General features: G+C 46.2%; 1 protein-coding gene across 10 annotated transcripts in view; it reads right to left on the bottom strand.

The window, feature by feature from the left end:
- DAB1 (DAB adaptor protein 1) overlaps nt 1-18,729 on the bottom strand; it is a 3,348,596-nt gene that overhangs the window by 140,086 nt on the left and 3,189,781 nt on the right. For 8 of the 10 annotated variants that reach the window (XM_069232585.1, XM_069232581.1, XM_069232583.1 and 5 more), the window contains 2 exons: nt 1,124-1,243; nt 342-380 (listed from right to left, as the gene is read on the bottom strand). In XM_069232585.1, the coding sequence (XP_069088686.1) occupies nt 342-380; nt 1,124-1,243 (159 nt within the window). The remainder of the gene's footprint in view (nt 1-341; nt 381-1,123; nt 1,244-18,729) is intronic. The other 2 variants (XM_069232590.1, XM_069232588.1) reach the window with 1 other exon arrangement.

The raw sequence follows: 18,729 nt of genomic DNA, 5'->3' as shown, positions 1-18,729 counted from the left end.
GGTGCCGAACCCGGCACTACCATGGTTGACCACAACTTTGACTACTGCCAACCCATAGGGATCCCTGACCCTGGCGTAGTCAGGACTCATCTGGTGGTCTGACCGCCAGGATAGTAATCCGGAGGTCGGACCGCCAGGGTTGTGATGGTCGGACCACCACCGCGAGTTTGGCAGTCCCTGGTCCACCAAACTCGTAATAAGGCCCTTAGAATGACCTCCCATTAATGATGACATGGACATTGAGAGATAATAAACAATAATAAACTACAATGTGATGATAGATCCTGTTGCACATATCTAGTCATTTCTATTTTTCTATGTTCTACATATGCATACGTTACCTGGTACACTGGATCTTCCACATCTTCTTCCAAAATTGTCTACATCCAAGAAGATAGGAATAAGAGATAAACAGCAAAAGCATAAAAAGAGTGATCAAATATGAAAGGACAGTTTGGAAATAGAGAAACGCTGAGTAGAAATAGAACCTAGTATTATACCATTAGAAGAGCAGTCATACTTTTGCCACAAAAAACTGCAGTTGATGTATTTCACAACACAGATTCACTTGCACCGATGTATAGATGAATGTAATCTACCCAAACATAACTTTTAGTTTGAAATCTTTCTCCCTACCAAACAATATTCAGAAATATATTTAACTCTATAAACAATTATTTATTTATCATCATTAATATCACCCCAGGCAATTACCCAAATACACCTGCAGACAGATGATCCCTTCTCAGAAGGTGAAATATATCCAAATCTTCCAGTAGGTGCAACATCATTTTGTTTATCTTCTCCTCACAAAAGAATCTCTGTAACACTAATGCAGCACAAACTGAGTTTTGAAGTTAAAGTAATATCAGTGCAGGCCCACATCTGCACTGAAACGTCTTTAAATTGAAAAATGTTGACACACTTCACAGACATAACCTTCAACTGGAAAATTCATTCACGGGGGCATCAACATCAGAAAAAACATTTCTTCCACCTACAGTCTCAATTCCACATGCCTGGCCATTACTCAGATACTTTGACTGAACACTTATGAGTGAGAATATTTGGTTTTGATCCTCAGTCATGATTAAATAACAAAGATGTGTCTTCATCTATATACCTGGTACACAGCTTGTTCACATTGTTTATCCTTTTGTGCCTTTTTCTCAATTTCTTCTCTCTGTTTTAATTCATATATAAGTTGAAAAAGGTCTCGCAGATCCAGAATTACAGGCTCAGCCTAGAAAAAAATAATTCAAATTGTAGAAAATGGTTAGCTTTTTTGGTGCTTGTTTCAATACAAAGAATGCATGATGGTAGCAAAAAGTAAGATCTCTGCAGAATGGCCATTACCAGATTAAAAGAAAAACTGTAATTATTTTAAACTGTTATGCTCATATATAAATAAGTAAAGAATCATCCAAATGGTTTAAACACTTTGAAGTACTAAACAATTGACACATCAGCCATGACTTCAGAAACTGTATAGTTGTATTTCAATAAATAAAAGGTAAATTATATGTAACTATTTATCTTTATCATCTAAAGACATGAAAAGGTTTCAGCTGGCAGATTTTAGTAGAAACGGAATAAGTCATTTTTGCAATACAGTACTTCATTTCTCATAATGCTATCATTTTTACAGATTAGAAAAGCTTGCTTTCAAAGTGAACCCATACAATAATGTTTTTATTTTTCGAAGCTTCAAAAACATACAGGCAGTCATTCCACCGCCCGCCAGGCGGGAACCGCCATTTGGCCGCTACGCGGTCAAAAGACCGCTGCCGGCATTCCGACCTTCCCGCTGGGCCGGCGGGAAGGAGGCCTGCAACACAGAAGCCGGCTCCGAATGGAGCCGGCGGGGTTGCGGGCGTGCGACGGGTGCAGTTGCACCCGTCGCGCTTTTCACTGTCTGCTAAGCAGACAGTGAAAAGCTTCATGGGGCCCTGGACACCCGTTACCGCCAGCCTCTTCCTGGCGGTGAGAACCGCCAGAAACAGGCTGGCGGTAAGGGGGTCAGAATCCCCATTGCAGCGCTGCTTACAGCGCTGCAATGGCGGATTCGCCCAGCCGGGGCAAAAACGGCGGGAAACCGCCGGCCCCGGTTTTCTGACCGCTGCTTTACCGCCGCGGTCAGAATGGGCAATGAAGCACCGCCAGCCTGTTGGCGGTGCTTCCGTCGTTCTGCGCGGACCGCCAGGGTCAGAATGACCCCCACAGTGTGTTTCTGTTTCATGAGTCTCCAAAAAAAGCCAAAACGAACACAAATTATAGTTGAGGTATGGAAACATTACTTTTACTATTCCATACTCCACATCTAAGCACCTTGAAAAGATATACATCAGTAAGTTAGGATTAGTAAATAAGTCATTATCTGTATTAAAGTACCTCAACAATTATTTGGGAGTCAATATTCTGGTTTTAGTGTTTTCTATGTAGAAATTAAAAAAACTCAATGATGTGATAGAAACAACCCTCATCATGCTACAATTAGTAGCTTTATTTGTTGTGCTCCTGAAATTAGATAAATCTTAATTTTATCTCATTTGTAACATCTTTGTGTGGGTGTTTAAGGTATTTAACATGACTTGAAACATATTTCTAGGGAATTACAGCATAAGCATGAGTCACATTTATGACATCATTCATGGAAGGAAATGTGAAAGAAGAAAGGCAATAAATATATTACATGTGTGTACAATGAATGGAGAATGAGTTAAGAAATATGGAAGTTTTATTGTGAGAAAGTGGTTAATTGGGGGGACGTGTGCTGACGCTGATGGAGTGAGCCACTCTTGTGCAAGCTCCCACTAGTGACCCTCATCCAGCCCTTCATGCCCAAAATACTGGCCTTCCAGACAACCAAAGCACAGCCAAATAAACTCCTAACACCCCCGCATCTTACTATACGACCTCACAACGGAATGGCAGCTTAGAATTGCCAAACTTTAACCTTGAAGGGCCACCTCTCGCCGGCCCCAAGATGGCGGCCGCACCACACTGAGGGGACTCTCCGCTGCCCCCGGAGAGCTGGTGAGTATTGGGTGAAACTGCCAAGAGGCAGAGTGACAGCCCAACAGCTGTAGACACTTGAGATTGTTGACAGAGGGAGACCTACAACTGCAGTGACAATCACTGAGACAGCGGTGAGGACCAAGCGACAGAAGCGGTTGCAGATAGGGCGGCACCTAAAGCGAGGCCGCGGAGAGTGGCGACCAAGCTGAGGGGCTTGACTGACATCTGACCCATAGCCAACCCTCTTGCCCTGGCTTGCCTGCTTAAGGACACTGGAGCCGAACACGAGATGGCATGGGGCTGGAATGCTGCCTCACCCTCCCTTAGGGCCTGATTCTAACTTTGGAGGACGGTGTTAAACCGTCCCAAAAGTGGCGGATATACCACCTACCGTATTACGAGTTCCATAGGATATAATGGACTCGTAATACGGTCGGTGGTATATCCGCCACTTTTGGGACGGTTTAACACCGTCCTCCAAAGTTAGAATCAGGCCCATAGTTAGGTCCAGAGTGGAGAATGGGCGAGGGGAGTGGATTCTGGTCCTGAACGATGTGAGCTGGTGAGATCATGGGGAACGCCTGGGGCTGCCGGAACGTATCTGCTTCTGTACATGGCTGACCACGGCCACCGGTGAGGCCTACTAACTACAAGACTGAACATCCACTGCACCATACCCAGTCGATCTGGTGATTGCCCAGCTGAGAGGATACAGCTGCTTTCCCTGCAGAGCTGCACTCCTAAGACAGTATTGACCCTGGGACACCCACCAAGCCCCATCATTTTGGAACATTGAAACACTGGAGGGGTGAATTCCCCCATTATTATTAAGTTTGACTTGGTAATGAGGAGGGGGCAGCACTGTTCATACCACAAGCCTTGGCATTGCACACACCACACCATGACGCTACCGCTGAGTGCCTAGAGGGAATCAGCATCTCTCGCCTGTAGCCCTTGATAACAGCCTACAACTGCACTATAGTGCAAGCGACTTTGGACGGCTGCTCCTCCCGCATACAGCCTCATTATAACAGGGTTGCACAGGGGACTGGCGCAAGACTCCCTCTGCCTTGAAGGGCATTGTGGTCAAAACTGTTGATCCCCCCAAGCACATCACTCCTGCAAACCATTGTGTCATGCTGTATGTGAGGGATAGACTCTCCCCCTCTGCCGTTACTGCACCACTCCCGGAGACTGTGCCTTCTTTGACATCATGATATACTACTCTCGGGGCATGGCTGACTACTGTGGTGGGACTTACCTGAGCTCCTGAATACTAGAAACTCAGACAAAGGCCATTCCACTATGCCCTCTCAGCAAGACCATAATTAATTGGAACACTGCACACCCTGACCCCAACTGTCCTTCACGGTCATGGGAAAGGCTAGCAGATAGAAGGAAATGGGAGCAGACCTTACATTGAAAAACAGATGAGCACGAGGACCCCGCCCTAGACACTGAGGCATTGGCACCTGCAAGAGGTCCCTCAGCGGCCCGACACTTAAAGACATTCTGCAAGTGATAACAGCCATCCTCGAGGTGCTAGAAACCAAAATAGATACCCTTGCAATGGACTTGGAGATACTGCAAGAGGATCAAAGCAGACTAGCAGAATGAGTCATGACAGCTGAAAGGGACATAGCTGAAATACCACTGGCACTAGCATCTGCAAACAGACGTCTGTCCATGCTAGAGCAAAAAGTACAGATCCTTGAAAATTGCACCGAGAACGCAGAGAATAGATCCCAATGAAATAATATCTGCGTTGTAGGCCTACATGAAAAGATTGAATGCACTAACATACTTTCATTTCTGGAAGACTGGATATGCACAGAGGTTTCACCCAAAGGACTCTCCTCCTTCTATGCCCTTGAACGGGCACACAGAGTTCCATAGAAATCCCCACCACCAGGGGCCCCACCATGTCCTGTGGTGGCATGCTTGATCTTCTATAAGGATTGGGACCGCATCCTGGCACAGGCCAGGAGAAAGTGGAACTGAAAGTTGAGAATAGCACCATTCACATCTTTTCCGACTTCTACAGGAGGTGCAGTGCCAACGTGCTACTTTTCTGGAAGCGAAAAAAGACTCAGAAACCTGGGTATCCACTATGCAACACAAGTCTAGTCTACAGATTGTGACAGGATGGAGCATTTTTCTTCCAAATGCCCTAAGAGATCTGAGACCGGCCAGACTACCATCCACACCCCAACTCTGAGAAAACACAATTAGGGGGTCACCCAAACCATGGCAGACAGTGGTTGAAAAATCCTCATTGAAGCACCGCTGTGCCCTTAGTGCTCGAGACATAACAGGACAGGTGGAAGGTGATGGAGGTTTTGGTGTCCTTGAGTTGGGGCAGGTCGAGCCGAGAACGGTGAGGAAGAACGGGACGCAGAATCTGACACAGAATAAAGCTCCTCAAGGAATCCCAGTGTTGAAATGCTTGCAGTGACACTGGGGACCCCTGATAATATTATTTGAGCTTCTCTGTTAACTGAGGAACCCCATTGAGGGCACCTGTGTTAAAGTTCTTTATGTACACTGAGGTCCAATGTTCTGGCTTAAATTGACTGGATGGGGAAGCATGGAGGAGGACCTTACTGGGCCGCCCACCTTCCTTGTTTGACTTGTGTCTTTTTAGGAGTGTTGGTAGTTTGACTGATAGTTTGGATGAGAGGTCATTGCCTACTTGTCCTGGGGAGAGGGAGTTGGAATGACAGTTGTTTGTTTGTTACAATGGTATTACAAAGTCCCATCACCTGCATGTTTGAGATATTGAGGTGTGCATGTTTACTTTGGCCTAGGTATATGTGGGGCGAGTGGACCCAGAAATACGGATGAAATGATACACACAACAAATGGAAGTGCCTCTGACTTATAAGATCATCTCCTGGAATATTAGGGGGATCCATACGATGGAGAGGGACTCACATAGCAATGTTACAGGAAACACACCTGACTGCTAAAGAAGGGGCTGAACTACAGAAACATTGGAGGGGGAAGACATTTTATACTACATTCTCTCCTTATGCTCAATGCACTCTTATATGGAGCAGAGCGGGTGTTCCACTCCAAAAGACTGGTGAAATCATAGACTCTGAGAGGCACTTTGTTGCAGCTGCAGGCAGATTAGGGGGTCACGGCATAACACTAATCAGTATATATGCACCTAATTCAGAACAGGGAATGTTCATGGCAACACTCTGGGGTACACTATCCCCTTATCCGCTCCAGGCTGTGGTGATTGGAGAGGATTATAATTGTGTTGCAGATCTTAGTAAAGATAAATCTCACCCCCCTCTCCAAGACTCCCCGATTCAATGCACGGCTCATGCCTTTGTAGACGAGGAGGCACAATGGGACCACTTAGACTCCTGGTGCCACCTTTATCCGCATGAGTCGGACTCTTCTTTTTTTACATCCTTTTGTGAATTGCACATGCCCCTGGGCATATTTCTCTGCACCCCAGAGATCCATAGACAGGTACACAATGTTGAACATCTAACGAGGACGCTCTCATATCATAACCCTGGAAATGGACCAGGCCCTGCAAACCAAACTGGTGGCTGAAACCTGAGTCACTTGAAGGCCCGACCTATTGTGAGGTAATAGGAACCCATATTCAAGAGTATTTTGAGGAGAAACCAGACACAGCCCCATCCCCTGCATACTATGGGACACATTCAAGACAGTGACCCAGGGACACTGTATAGCCGAATCTATGGGAGTCCAGGGTATCCTGCTCTGCAAGATCATGCTAGCAAAAGAAGAGTTAAGGGATGTAGAAAAACAGAGGCCTGGTCACCCGGAGCTACAGAGTGCAGCCCTCGAAGTGAAAGAAAGAATCTTGGAGTGCACAGAGAGGCTCCACTGCTTTGATTATAATCATTACACCAAGAGGGTACATGCTGAAAGGGATAAATTTGGGACCCTCGTAGCATGGCTTGCAAAGCCGACCAAAAGGGGATCGCTGATAACAGAGGTAGAGGCAGGCAGTGGACAAAGGCTGTATCGCCAAGAGGTGATCAATCAGCATTCCACTTCCACAGTTATTGTGCTACCCTCTTTTCTAGCATGACGCAGAGCACTGAGGCTGATTTACAGCTTTCTAGAACCATTGACAGCACCAGACCTTACTGCGGAGGAAGTAGAGGAGTTGGGATGAGATATTGAGCTGCCTAAAATTAAGGCAGCCATAAAAGGCTTAGCTAGAGGGAAAACCCCTGGCACAGATGGTCTATCTATCAAATTCTATGCAACATATCAGGACTTGTTGGCTCCTACACTAGTAAACCTATAAAAAATGGCCAGAGACCAGGGATTTTCACCTGAGAAAACTCGGGAAGCATTGATAGTCACATTGCTGAAACCCAGTAAGCCGGCGAATGATAGTAAAGCATATTGCACTCTACCAATACATAACATTGACTATAAAATTCTTAGTCGCACACTGGCTACCAGGCTTTTACCCCTCATGACTCGCATAATCCTCGCATAATCCACTCCGATTAGAGTTCATACCAAAACAAAATATGGCAGAAAACATTAGGGGCCAGATGTAGGTAGCTAAAAAATTGCGATTCGGAAATTGCGAGTCGGTGCGACTCGCCATTTCCGACTCGCAAAATGGTATCCAACAAGAAAAAGCGACTTCATTTTGTGGCTCGCAAATGAAGTCGCACCGCAGATTGCGAGTCCACTGTTTGCGAGGTCGCTTTTTGCGACCTCGCTAAAAACGAACATGCAAATTGCGAGTGGGTGTCGCAAATTGCGACTGTGCCGCAAATTGCATGCAGGTGCAGCAGAACACTCTGGAAAACCCCTCCGGGCTCTTGATGATGACATCACAGCCAGGAAGTTTACTAATACACCTGGGAGGAGGGAGGACCACACCCATTTCCAACTGCTGAACAGCCAACAGGAGGAACAGCAGCAACAATGGAGGAATCAGCCAGAAAGAGGAAGATCACATTTTCTGAAAAAGAACTGGAGGTGCTGACGGATGAATGCTGCCAGCACCATGATCAACTCTTTGGAAGCGCAGCCCTCAGTGTGCCAGAGCTGGAGAAAAGGAGTATTTGGACTGAAATCCAAGACAAGGTGAATTCAATGGGGGTAAGCCACAGGAGCATTGATGAACTTAAAAAAAGGTGGTATGACCTGCGCTCCCGGACCAAGGAGAGGGTGGCAGAGCGCCTCCGGGAGATGAGGGGCACTGGAGGAGGCCCATCTACCGTACCACCACCCACACCCTTGGAGGAAAGAGTGGAAGAGACCCTGGAGCCAGAGGCAGTGTCTGGAATAGGAGAGTTGGACACGTCAGCGCCAGGACCATCAACCAGTGAGTACAATGAAACATGCATGTACTCCCATATCTGCCATACCCCCACCCACCTAGCACACAGCAGCATGCACAACTAAAACAGCTCCATTTCAGAGTAGCACCCACCAGAATGGTGCATTATGGGCAATGTAGTCAAGTAGGCAGCTGATAGGCAACAGTTTATTAGGAAGCATACAACAAATGGTAGATACTGACAGTGTGTTCCCTATGTCCCACAGGTCTCCCACAAGACACCACCTCCAGCCACACCATCCAGGGGTCAGAGGTCAGCTACCAGGCAGCACAGGACCCAGGAGCAGCCACCACAGGGACCTGCACCACCCAACCACAGTCCCCTCCAAATGCACCAGTGACCATAGTGGAGATGGAGCCAGCACCCGGTCCCAGCCACAGTGCCAGCCAACAGGACACAGATCCACCACTGCGTCGCAGGCGACGTGTCCTTGTCCCTACAGTGTCACAGGGAGATGTGAGGGACGCCTCCATGTCCGCAGCCGAGGCTGCACTCATCGAAGGTCAGCGCCTGCAGACATGGCAAATGAGACTGATTTCAGGGGCCATGCGGCGAATGGAAAGGAATCAGACAACAGGGCTGGCACAGGTCCACACAGAGCTACAACACCTGAACAGTAATGTAGGTGACCTTGCGCTCTCCATCAGACAACTAGTGGCTGAACTTGTCACGGAGAGAGAGGGTGCAAGGCGCCGTGACCGGCAACTAATCCATCAACTAGACCGCATGGCTGCCTCCATCGTCCGTCTGGCTGTAAATACCACAGGGCTGTCACGCCGCACAGTCAGCCTACAGGTGGACATGGACCACTTTGCCAGCGATTTGGCTCGCGGGCTGGGCTGCCTAAGCCACGCTGTGGACATGATGGAGGCGCGACAGGTGGCTAGGGGTGCGGCAGACACACCGCAAGACAGTGAGGAGGGCTCTACTATAAGTAGTGCATCTGCCACAGACACCAGGGTGTTGTGTAGTGGAAGTGCACAGCAGGGAACTGCAGATGCTCCAGGCACCAGCCATGCTGGGCGTCCCAGGCGTAGGATGTGAGCTACGCACTGACAAACAATGGAGGCACATGAGGTTAATGTGTCCTCATAGCAGGTGGACTTTTACAGCCCCTGATCAATAGTTCTTTTCAATAGTTTATTGGTTCACATCATTAAAGTTCTTGTTTGTTCCACTTCACACCTGGGCTCTTTGTGTGTGACATTCGTGTGTGTGGTGACAGTTACCACGTACCTTCCAAAGTATTGGTTTGCAATGTGGTCCCATCTCTGTCTGCCTTGATTTGCAATGCTTCTATCCCCATGATGGCGATGTGGTAGCTCTTGCTCGTCATCCTCCGAATCTCGGTCTTCTGGGGTGAGATGTAGACCACGTCTGGTGGCAATGTTGTGCAGTATAGCGCATGCGCCAACGATCTTGAATGCTGTTATTGGGGCATACTGGAGGGCAACTCCACTTCTGTGGAGGCATCTGAATCTTGCCTTCAACAGTCCAAAGGTCCTCTCTATAATATTTCGGGTCCTCCTATGTGCACTGTTGTATCGCCTCTCTGTCTCATTGCTGGGTGTTAAGTACGGAGTAAGTATCCATGGTCGTAGTGCATATGCACTGTCACCTGTTTGGCACAAAATGAACAATGTTAGCTGGGCATAGATGGGTTCCACATTGACCTGTGTGTATGTCTGCAAGGTGTATTAAGCTAAACCTAGGAGATATCCGTCTCCAAACTCCCCACGTTCTAGGCGTTGGTGTATCCCACTGTGCCTGAAAATGTAGGAGTCATGTGTACTCCCTGGAAATTTGGCAACCATGTCAGTTATAACATAATGGGCGTCACATACCACCTGGATGTTCAGTGAGTGGATACACTTCCGGTTGCGGAACAGATATTCAAGATTTGCAGGAGGGCATGTTTGTATATGTGTCCCATCTACACACCCTATTACATGCGGGAAGTTGGCAATCCTGTAGAATTCCAACTTGGTGCTGTTGATTTCTGCCTCATTCCTGGGTAGGTATATGTATCTGGACATGTGTGTGAGTATGGCATCTAGGAATGCTCTGAAAAACTGTGAGAGTGCACTTTGAGATACCCCACCTGCCACAGCAATGACCCCCGGATAGCTACCCAAGGCCAAGAGGTGCAGTGAGCATAGCACTTGCACATGTGTGGGGATGGCGCTGCCGCGCACAGTCTGGCGTTGAAGCTGCGGATTGAGTAGATCTATTAATTATAATATTGCTGCACTGCTGAGTCTGTATTTATCATATATCTCCTCCTCAGTTTGTTGGAAAAGTGTCTGTCTGGTTCTGTAGATCTTCTCCTGTCTCTGGCTCCTCCTCCTCATCTGCTGTGCAGCATGGGCTCTCCTCCTCCTTGCTATCACATATATCTCCGCCATCTTGAGTGACCCAGGTGCCTTCTGGGTCTCCTTTTATAGTTTGGTTCTGGTTACCACCTGCTCTGAGTTAGTGGTAAATTGGAAGTGCAAAATGGGCTTTTTGTGACTAGTCGCAATTTGCGAGTGGCTATTTCATATGGTTTGCGACTCGCAAATTCCGACTTCCTATTTGCGGGTCGCAAAATGGGGTTCCAATTTTTGCGAGTCGGTAATGGCTCGCGTCGCAATTTGCGATTCGGAAATGGGGTTTTTGCATCCCATTTCTGATTTTGCAGGGTTGCAAATTGCGATTCGGGCCATTTGCGACTTGCAAAATGTTGCTACATCTGGCCCTAGATGCCTTCTAACCTTGATGAAAGCTGACATGTTTATCAGGGAACGATCTGCAGTGTGGCTGTGGATATTGAAAAGGCCTTTGACAGCCATGGGTGGAAATACTTGTATAGTGTAATAGAACGCTTGAGACTGGGCAATGGCTTCCTTACGTGGATGCAATTGCTGAACACCGAACCTAGGGACAGGGTATGCACAGGTAACATGAGGTTGGACGTGTATGTGGTGAAAAAGGAAGCGAGACAGGGATGCCCCTTGTTAGAAATGGGGTCTTTGGTTAACAGTCAGGTTACCACTGTTCAAGCAAGGACTCTCACTCTAGTAAGGGTAAAAGAGTACCTGGTACTGAGGGATAACACATAGGGACACCACCCACCATATAGCACTCTATGCTGATGTTCCTCTGAGAAGCTTCCCTTGACCTAGGGGGGTGCGAGGGAGCTTCTGGAGTGGTTTGGTTCCCTCCAAGTAAACTGGCAAAAGTCACAACTGTTCCCTCTAATGGAGCACAGTGAACCACCTGAGACCTTGTCTTTGACTCCTTGGGAGACATGGTGCCTACCTTATTTAGGAGTAAAAATTTACCACTTCCGAGCTGACCTTATTGAAGGGAATATTGGCACAGCAATTAGAGTCCTAAAATCTAACTTGGAGTTTTGGGGGATGCTCCCATTGTCGGTGATAGGATGAGGAGCAATATTTAAGATGGTGGCCTGCCCAAGAATATTGTATTATTTCACAGTCCTCCCACTTTGGATTCCCACAACAACATTCCAGGAATTGGACACCATAATAACTGCATTCTTATTGAGCTCGGGATGACACTGAGTAGCACTCGCAAGCCTGAAATGACTGGTCGCTGAGGGCGGCTCACAGTTCCAGATTTTGAATCATACTACTTAGCTCCATAGCTGCAATGGTTTACACGATGGGTAGCAGGCCGGATAACACAAACCATTGATATAAGCCCACTGATCCCAGACCTATCCCACCAAGCTAAGATTCTGCTAAAAACAGCATTCCCTGTGCACAACAACACTTCAGAGCTGCAGGTGATGAGGAAATGTTGGAATAGATGTCTACAAAAGACACATACAATAATACCATACACCCCTGATATGCTGATTTCTCTACTTTTATACTTATCTCATGGCGGAGACTGGGGAGGCATAGCAGACTGAGTTACAGCAGGAGCCCACAAAGTTGGGAGATTTATACAGAGAAGGGGGACTTTCAGACTTTCACAGTTGCAGCAGGAGTTTGCACTCCCACAGGGTCACTTCTACACCGAGTGGTCACCTTGACAATTAAGAAACACTGGTGCACCAGGCAGCTCGAACTGCACCGACATGAGGCCTGACGTTACATAGTGCTATCGGCTAGCAACTTTGAAGCGGTAAAATGCCTGTATAAAGCTATACGGGCTGGCATGCTGTGGCCCCTTGATCCCTTGAGGATTAAATGGGAGATGGATCTTGGAGATCCAACACCGGAGACAGACTAGGAATCGATAGTGGGGAGGATGCCCAAACTCTCCCGAAATGCACGAGTTAAGTTAATTAATTTTTATGTGTTGTACAGATCCTATCTTACTCCCAGACACCTCCAAAAGCATTTTAACAGGGCTGATGTGAAATGCCCCAGATGTGGGGAGATAGAGGCAGAGTTCTTGCAAATGTTCTGGACATGCCCAAACCTCACCACCTACTGGGGGAGATAACTACAGTGCGGTCTAAAGTCACATCACAAGACATCCCCTACACACCAAGACATTGTTTACTACACTGGTTCCCCCACACCCTTAAGAACAAGGCTACAAGCAGATTTTAGGACCTAGCATTTATACTGGCCAAAAGAGAGATAACACAGCACTGGAAGACCACAGGAGGATCTAGAATTAATTGTTCGAAAACACAGCTGGTAAAGTGGGCGGAGAGCGAGAGAGCGGTGCTGTTCTGGTAGGCTAGGTGGGAAGGGGCTCCACTGACTTGGCCAAAGCCTGGCAGCTGGTTTTAGATTGTTTAAAACAGGCAGATGAACCCTCACCAGGATCCTCACTCAGGGCCTCTCCGATTGCTTCCTAATGCTGAACCCTACTGCAGATACACGCACACAATATAACAAGAACACTCTTCTGATGACAACTACCCATCCCCACCATTTACTTCTGTGATCAGATGCAAATACATATGGAAGACACCACCATATTGGTTCAGACCTCCATACATATCTTGAGGGATGTGGCAGAGGAAGGGGGGAGAAGGGAGCAGTGGACTCTGCATATTGTATTATGAATGAGTATAACACCATCCACAGCATATCATGATGTTACTGCTGAATTAACCACTGCAAAACAATAAAATATGTTAAAAAAATAGAAAGTGGATAATTAGTTTGGGTAGATGGTAGTCCCCCATAAGTGTCAATGGCACAACATTTGTTAGGTCCAGTAAAGGTTTCAGTAATTTAAACCTGAGCTCAACCCCCTGTAGCTATGGCACAGAGCATACAGGCATAACAAGAAAAAATTGAAAGTATTTAGAAGTACCAGATAATAATTTAATTTGAAAATGGCATCAAAATGACAAACGTTTAATAAGGGGATCAATACATAGGATTTTTAGAATAAAATTAGCGCCAAAAATCTTTGATCTCCAATTGCAGTCATCTGGTTGTGATTCACTGGGACGTAGTAAAGGTTTAAAGCCAATCAAAACAGAGCGAGGGCCCGATACAAGGACAAGGTTTGACCCATTGTAAATTACCATCTGATACTGTCAGACTTCAGTGGAAGCAGGCCATTGGCTGGCACTAAGACAGAAGGGCATGGCATCAATGCATTCTGGCATCAAGATGGAGCCTCAGCAAAATTGTTGGTTTGTCTGGACAAGCTCCAGACAGAATGATTTCATGTTCCAGAGGTCTCCGTAATCTATCTGTTCTCCTTTGACAGTGGCACAGATGAACCTGCAAGTCAAAACTAAACAGGAGTCTGTGTTGACAGATTCCGACATTGAGAGAACATAGTAAGTCCCTAGTTTTTGGATTCTGCAGGAGAGGTACACTCTGATACAAGCCAAGGTTCCAAGACCTTAGGAACAGTACTTGGAGATCAGGACTCACTCCACAGAAGCCACCAGCAGGGTCTAAAGAATAGCCATTGGAAACTAGCCAGCTGTACTCTTCTTGGAAGGTAGGCTTCTTGCAGCGTTGTGTCCCTGTAGCTTAAAAGGAAGAGAGGCAAATGACCCTTCGAATCCATGTCTTTGTCCTGGGTGAAAATGGGAGTAGGTCTAACCCTTAGGGTTCTTCTCATAGGCCCCAAGAGCTGTTGCAGTCCTTGTTCTGTCTTCCATAGATCCAGTAGTTTGAAGAAAAGGGAGCCCAGGGGTGCTACATTTATTTCTGGCAGTAGACTGAAGGTATGGGTGCCTCCTGACCCCTCCCTAACAAATTGGGTAAAGGGTCCCAGGGGTATTCCCTAGAAGTATTGCCATGGAAATAAACTGCACTTAAAGCCAGTTCTGGAAACAGCTCCTCTTCTACAAGGATTGGTGCATGGCTGGCTAGGGAGAAAACAGAGGTGGTAGGTCCAGGTTTTTTCTACATCTGCCTCTGACAGGGTAGGCCTCTTTGAAGTTAATAAAATTCCTGTGCACTGCCCACTTGGTCATTCTGCTAGAGGAACAGAACAACTCCCCATGCCTAAGACCTTCGTCTCAAGCCTGGGAGCAAGTTCCCACTTTATCAAGGAGCTGCTCAGCTCCTGGGTGACTGATGAAAGCTCATCCAAAAGGGATTCTAGATGTTTTACACAGGTAAAATGTGACCTTTTAAAAGTACATTTTGTGAAATATTTTGTAAAAATCTAACTATGCTAGAAAAATTGGGCTTGTAATGAATATATTTAAAAGTCCAAGAATTACATGTTATCTGGTTCCTAGTTTGAGATAACATTATTTAATTCTAATAATATGTCCCAAAGCTTTCTCATGGAACAGCTACCCCTGCTACATGTAAAATAGCTTTTGGGGTCTTGTCATTGTAAGGATGGTTAAATATTAAATTGTACATGTACATGTCCTACTTCTAAATAGCATGCACCCTACCTTATTGGGCATTAAGGTCCAATCAAGGGTGACACGAACATTTTAAAGGTGGGTTTAGGCCTGTCAAAAGAGACTATTTTGATGGGCCAAATTTGGAGTTTCAGAACTGCACCTGACTGGCTACAGTAGTAGGACTGCAATCAGATTTTACAGTCACTCTCATGGTGGCAAAATATGTGCTGTAGTTCACTAGTGACAGTGGACTTACAGGCCCTGGGTATACATTGTACCACATAATAAGGACTTATACCAATTCAACATGTCTTTAGGCATCAGAGCATATACACTGGGCACTGGAAAGCAGTGTCTGAGTGTGCAGGGTGTTAATGCCACCAATAAAACCTAGCAAAAAGTGGGGTGGACCATGCAAACAGGGGATTTGTTTCTGCACATATCTCAATACATTTTCCACACAAATCTTTGCCTTGGTTCCCCCTTTCATTACTAAGAAAGATTATATTGACTATGTGTTCCACACAAATTTCATTATCCAGAACAAAGTTATAACATCATGTTATGCATATTGATTTTTGAAGCAACATTCCAGGCTTGGGGTTACTGGAAGTCATAGCATGGACCATGAGGACACTGACATAATGCAGACGTGTGCTACGCCGGGGTAGGAAAATATTTTTCTATGCATAAGTTCACAATTTTGACCTGAAAGAAAAGATTCCCCTAGCAATTTCTGAGATTTCCATTTTTCTAAGGCGTAGTTACATATTTTGAAACTGATAAAATGTAAGTTTAAAAAGGAATGAAATAAAAGGTTACAAGAGACGCCATTCTGTATAATAGTCCAATATTTCATACTGATAGCAGGCTGATGTGCAGGACACCATTTTAAAACATCTACTTGTTTTTTCAGCAATGTTCTTTACAGAACACCCACTACTTTAACAAAAAAAGTGCTATTACTAGAATGTAAGAATTAACTTTGTTAATTTTCTCTAGGATTGTGGGCCAATTGTTAAGATTATGTCAGGTCTGTCTAAATATTTTTATTGATCAATAATAGCTAGACAGCAACTAACTGTGTTGTGATCTGGATGCGCTGGGAGGAGATGCAGTTTGAGCAGCTGCCCTGGAACTTGATGACCGAGGTTCACATCCTGCCTCAGTTCATAGATTTAACATTGTGTGATTAAGGGTAACTTGTTTTCCCTGTGTGTAAAATATATTTTTTAACCCTCCACTGCATGCACACAATCTTGTAGATTTTCTAGCGACCCCTCGTATAATTTACAGTGCACTGTTGCTTAACAGCTGGGGTCGCTATAATTAAATACAAATTCACACATACCTTTTTGGATAACTGTTAGAAATGTGGTATTTGGTTGGCAGTCAGGTTGCCCCCCTATCCAAGCAAGGACCCCCACTCTAGTCAGGGTAAGTCACACACAGTCCAAATTATCCCACCCTCTGGAAGCTTGGCACTGAGCAGTCAGGCTTAACTTAGAAGGCAATGTGTAAAGAATTTGTGCAATAAATCATGCAATAACACAGTAGAGCACCACGAAAGCACACCACACAGTGTTTAGAAAAATATAGAATATTTATCTGGGAAGATGCAGGTTAAAAGATCAAGATTCAATAAGTATACGTTGAGATATCATTGTAAAAATGATAAGTGTCTTTAGTTTTTTAAAAGCAACAAATGTCTCTTGCAAGCACAAAGTACCTGGTTTGCGTTCAAATTCTCTGCAAGAGACCGCAGAGTAGGCGATGCGTGGAAAACGGGGAGGTGTGCGTTGCTTTTTTCTGTGCACACAGGTGATGCGTCATCAAGTTTTCACGCAGGGCAAGCTTTGCGTTGATTACCGGTGCATAGACTGGGTTCCTCTTCGGGTTGTGGCTTTTTTGGATGCCCCAGGGACGATGCATTAAAATTTGGCACTTGCAGGACGAAGTCACAGGGGCTGCGTCAATCCAGTGGGCATTGCGTGGAAATTTCTACTGCACAGCAGCCGCTGCGTCAATTCCTCTCAGGAAGTCGGGCTGCATCGTTCTGGCTCGGCTTTGCACCGATCCAGTGGGCCATGCTTCGAATTTTCAGTCGCAATGCTGGCGCTGCGTCGATCTTCTCCTTGCGAAGTCGGGCTGCGTTGTTCCGGTTTGGCGTGCAGTGATTTTCTCACCATGTTGCAGGCTGTGCATCGTTTTCTGTAGGCTGTGCGTCGATTTCCACCGCACAGGGAGTTCTTCTTGCAGGAATTAAGTCTTTTGGTCCTGAGACTTCAGGGAACAGGAGGCAAGCTCTATTCAAGCCCTTGGAGAGCACTGCTCAGCACAGCCAGAGAGCAGCAAGGCAGCAGGGCAACAACAAGGTAGCAGTCCTTCTTAGAAAAGCAGTCAGATGGGTCCTTTGGGCAGCCAGGCAATTCTTCCTAGCAGGTTGCAGGTTCTGGTTCAGGTTCTTCTCCTGAAAGTGTCTTGATGAAATAGAGTGTCTACCTCAGAAGTGTCTGAGTTGGTAGGGTCAGAGACCCTGCTTAAATGTGCCTTTGAGGTGGGGGAGACTTCAAAGAGTGGTTTAGAAGTGCACAAGGTCCGCTTTCCGTTCCATCCTGTCTGCCAGGGTCCCAGTTAGGGGTGTGGCAGTCCTTTGTGTGAGGGCAGGCTACTGTCCTTTGACACGTAAGTGTCAGGCCCTCCACCCTCCCAGGCCAGGAAGACCCATTCAATATGCAGATGTATGCAAGTGTGACTGAGCATCCTGTTTTGGGGGTTGTCTGAGTGAATGCACAAGGGAGCTGTCAACTAAGCCTAGCCAGATGTGGATTGGAAGGCACAGGATTTAAGTGTAGAGAAATGCTCACTTCCTAAAAGTAGCATTTCTAAAATTGAAATGTAAAATCCAACTTCACCAGTCAGCAGTATTTTGTATTACCATTCTGGCCACACTAAATATGACCTTGTTACTCCTTTCAGATCAGAAGCTACCACTCAAACAGTATAGGAGGGTAGCCCTAATGCTATCCCATGAAAGGAGCAGGCCTCACAGCAGTGGAAAACAAATTTAGGAGTTTTACACTACAAGGACATACAGAATACACATGTTCATATCCTGCCTTTTACCTAGATAGCACCCTGCCCTATGGGCTACCTAGGGCCTACCTTCGGGGTGAGTTATATGTAGAAAAAGGGGAGTTTAAGACTTGGCAAGTACTTTAAAATGCCAATGTGAAGTGGCAGTGAGACTGCACACACAGGCACTGCAGAGGCAGGCTTGAGACATGGTTAGGGGGCTGCTTATGTGGGTGGCATAACCAGTGCGGCAGCCCACTAGTAGCATTTCATTTACAGGACGTGGGCACATGTAGTGCACTTGACTAGGGACTTACAAATATATTAAATAAGCCAATAGGGTATGAGCCAATGTTACCATGTTTTTAAGGAGAGAGCATATGCACCTTAGCAATGATTAGCAGTGGTAAAGTGCGCAGAGTCCTAAATCCAGCAAAAATGAGGTCAGAAAAAGAGGAGGAGGAAGGCAAACCGTCA

This window comes from Pleurodeles waltl, chromosome 4_2 (genome assembly GCF_031143425.1).
Source record: "Pleurodeles waltl isolate 20211129_DDA chromosome 4_2, aPleWal1.hap1.20221129, whole genome shotgun sequence".
NCBI classification, from domain to species: domain Eukaryota; kingdom Metazoa; phylum Chordata; class Amphibia; order Caudata; family Salamandridae; genus Pleurodeles; species Pleurodeles waltl.
The sequence above is the reverse complement of the archived record's forward strand: the minus strand, read 5'-3'. Positions and strand labels throughout refer to the sequence as shown.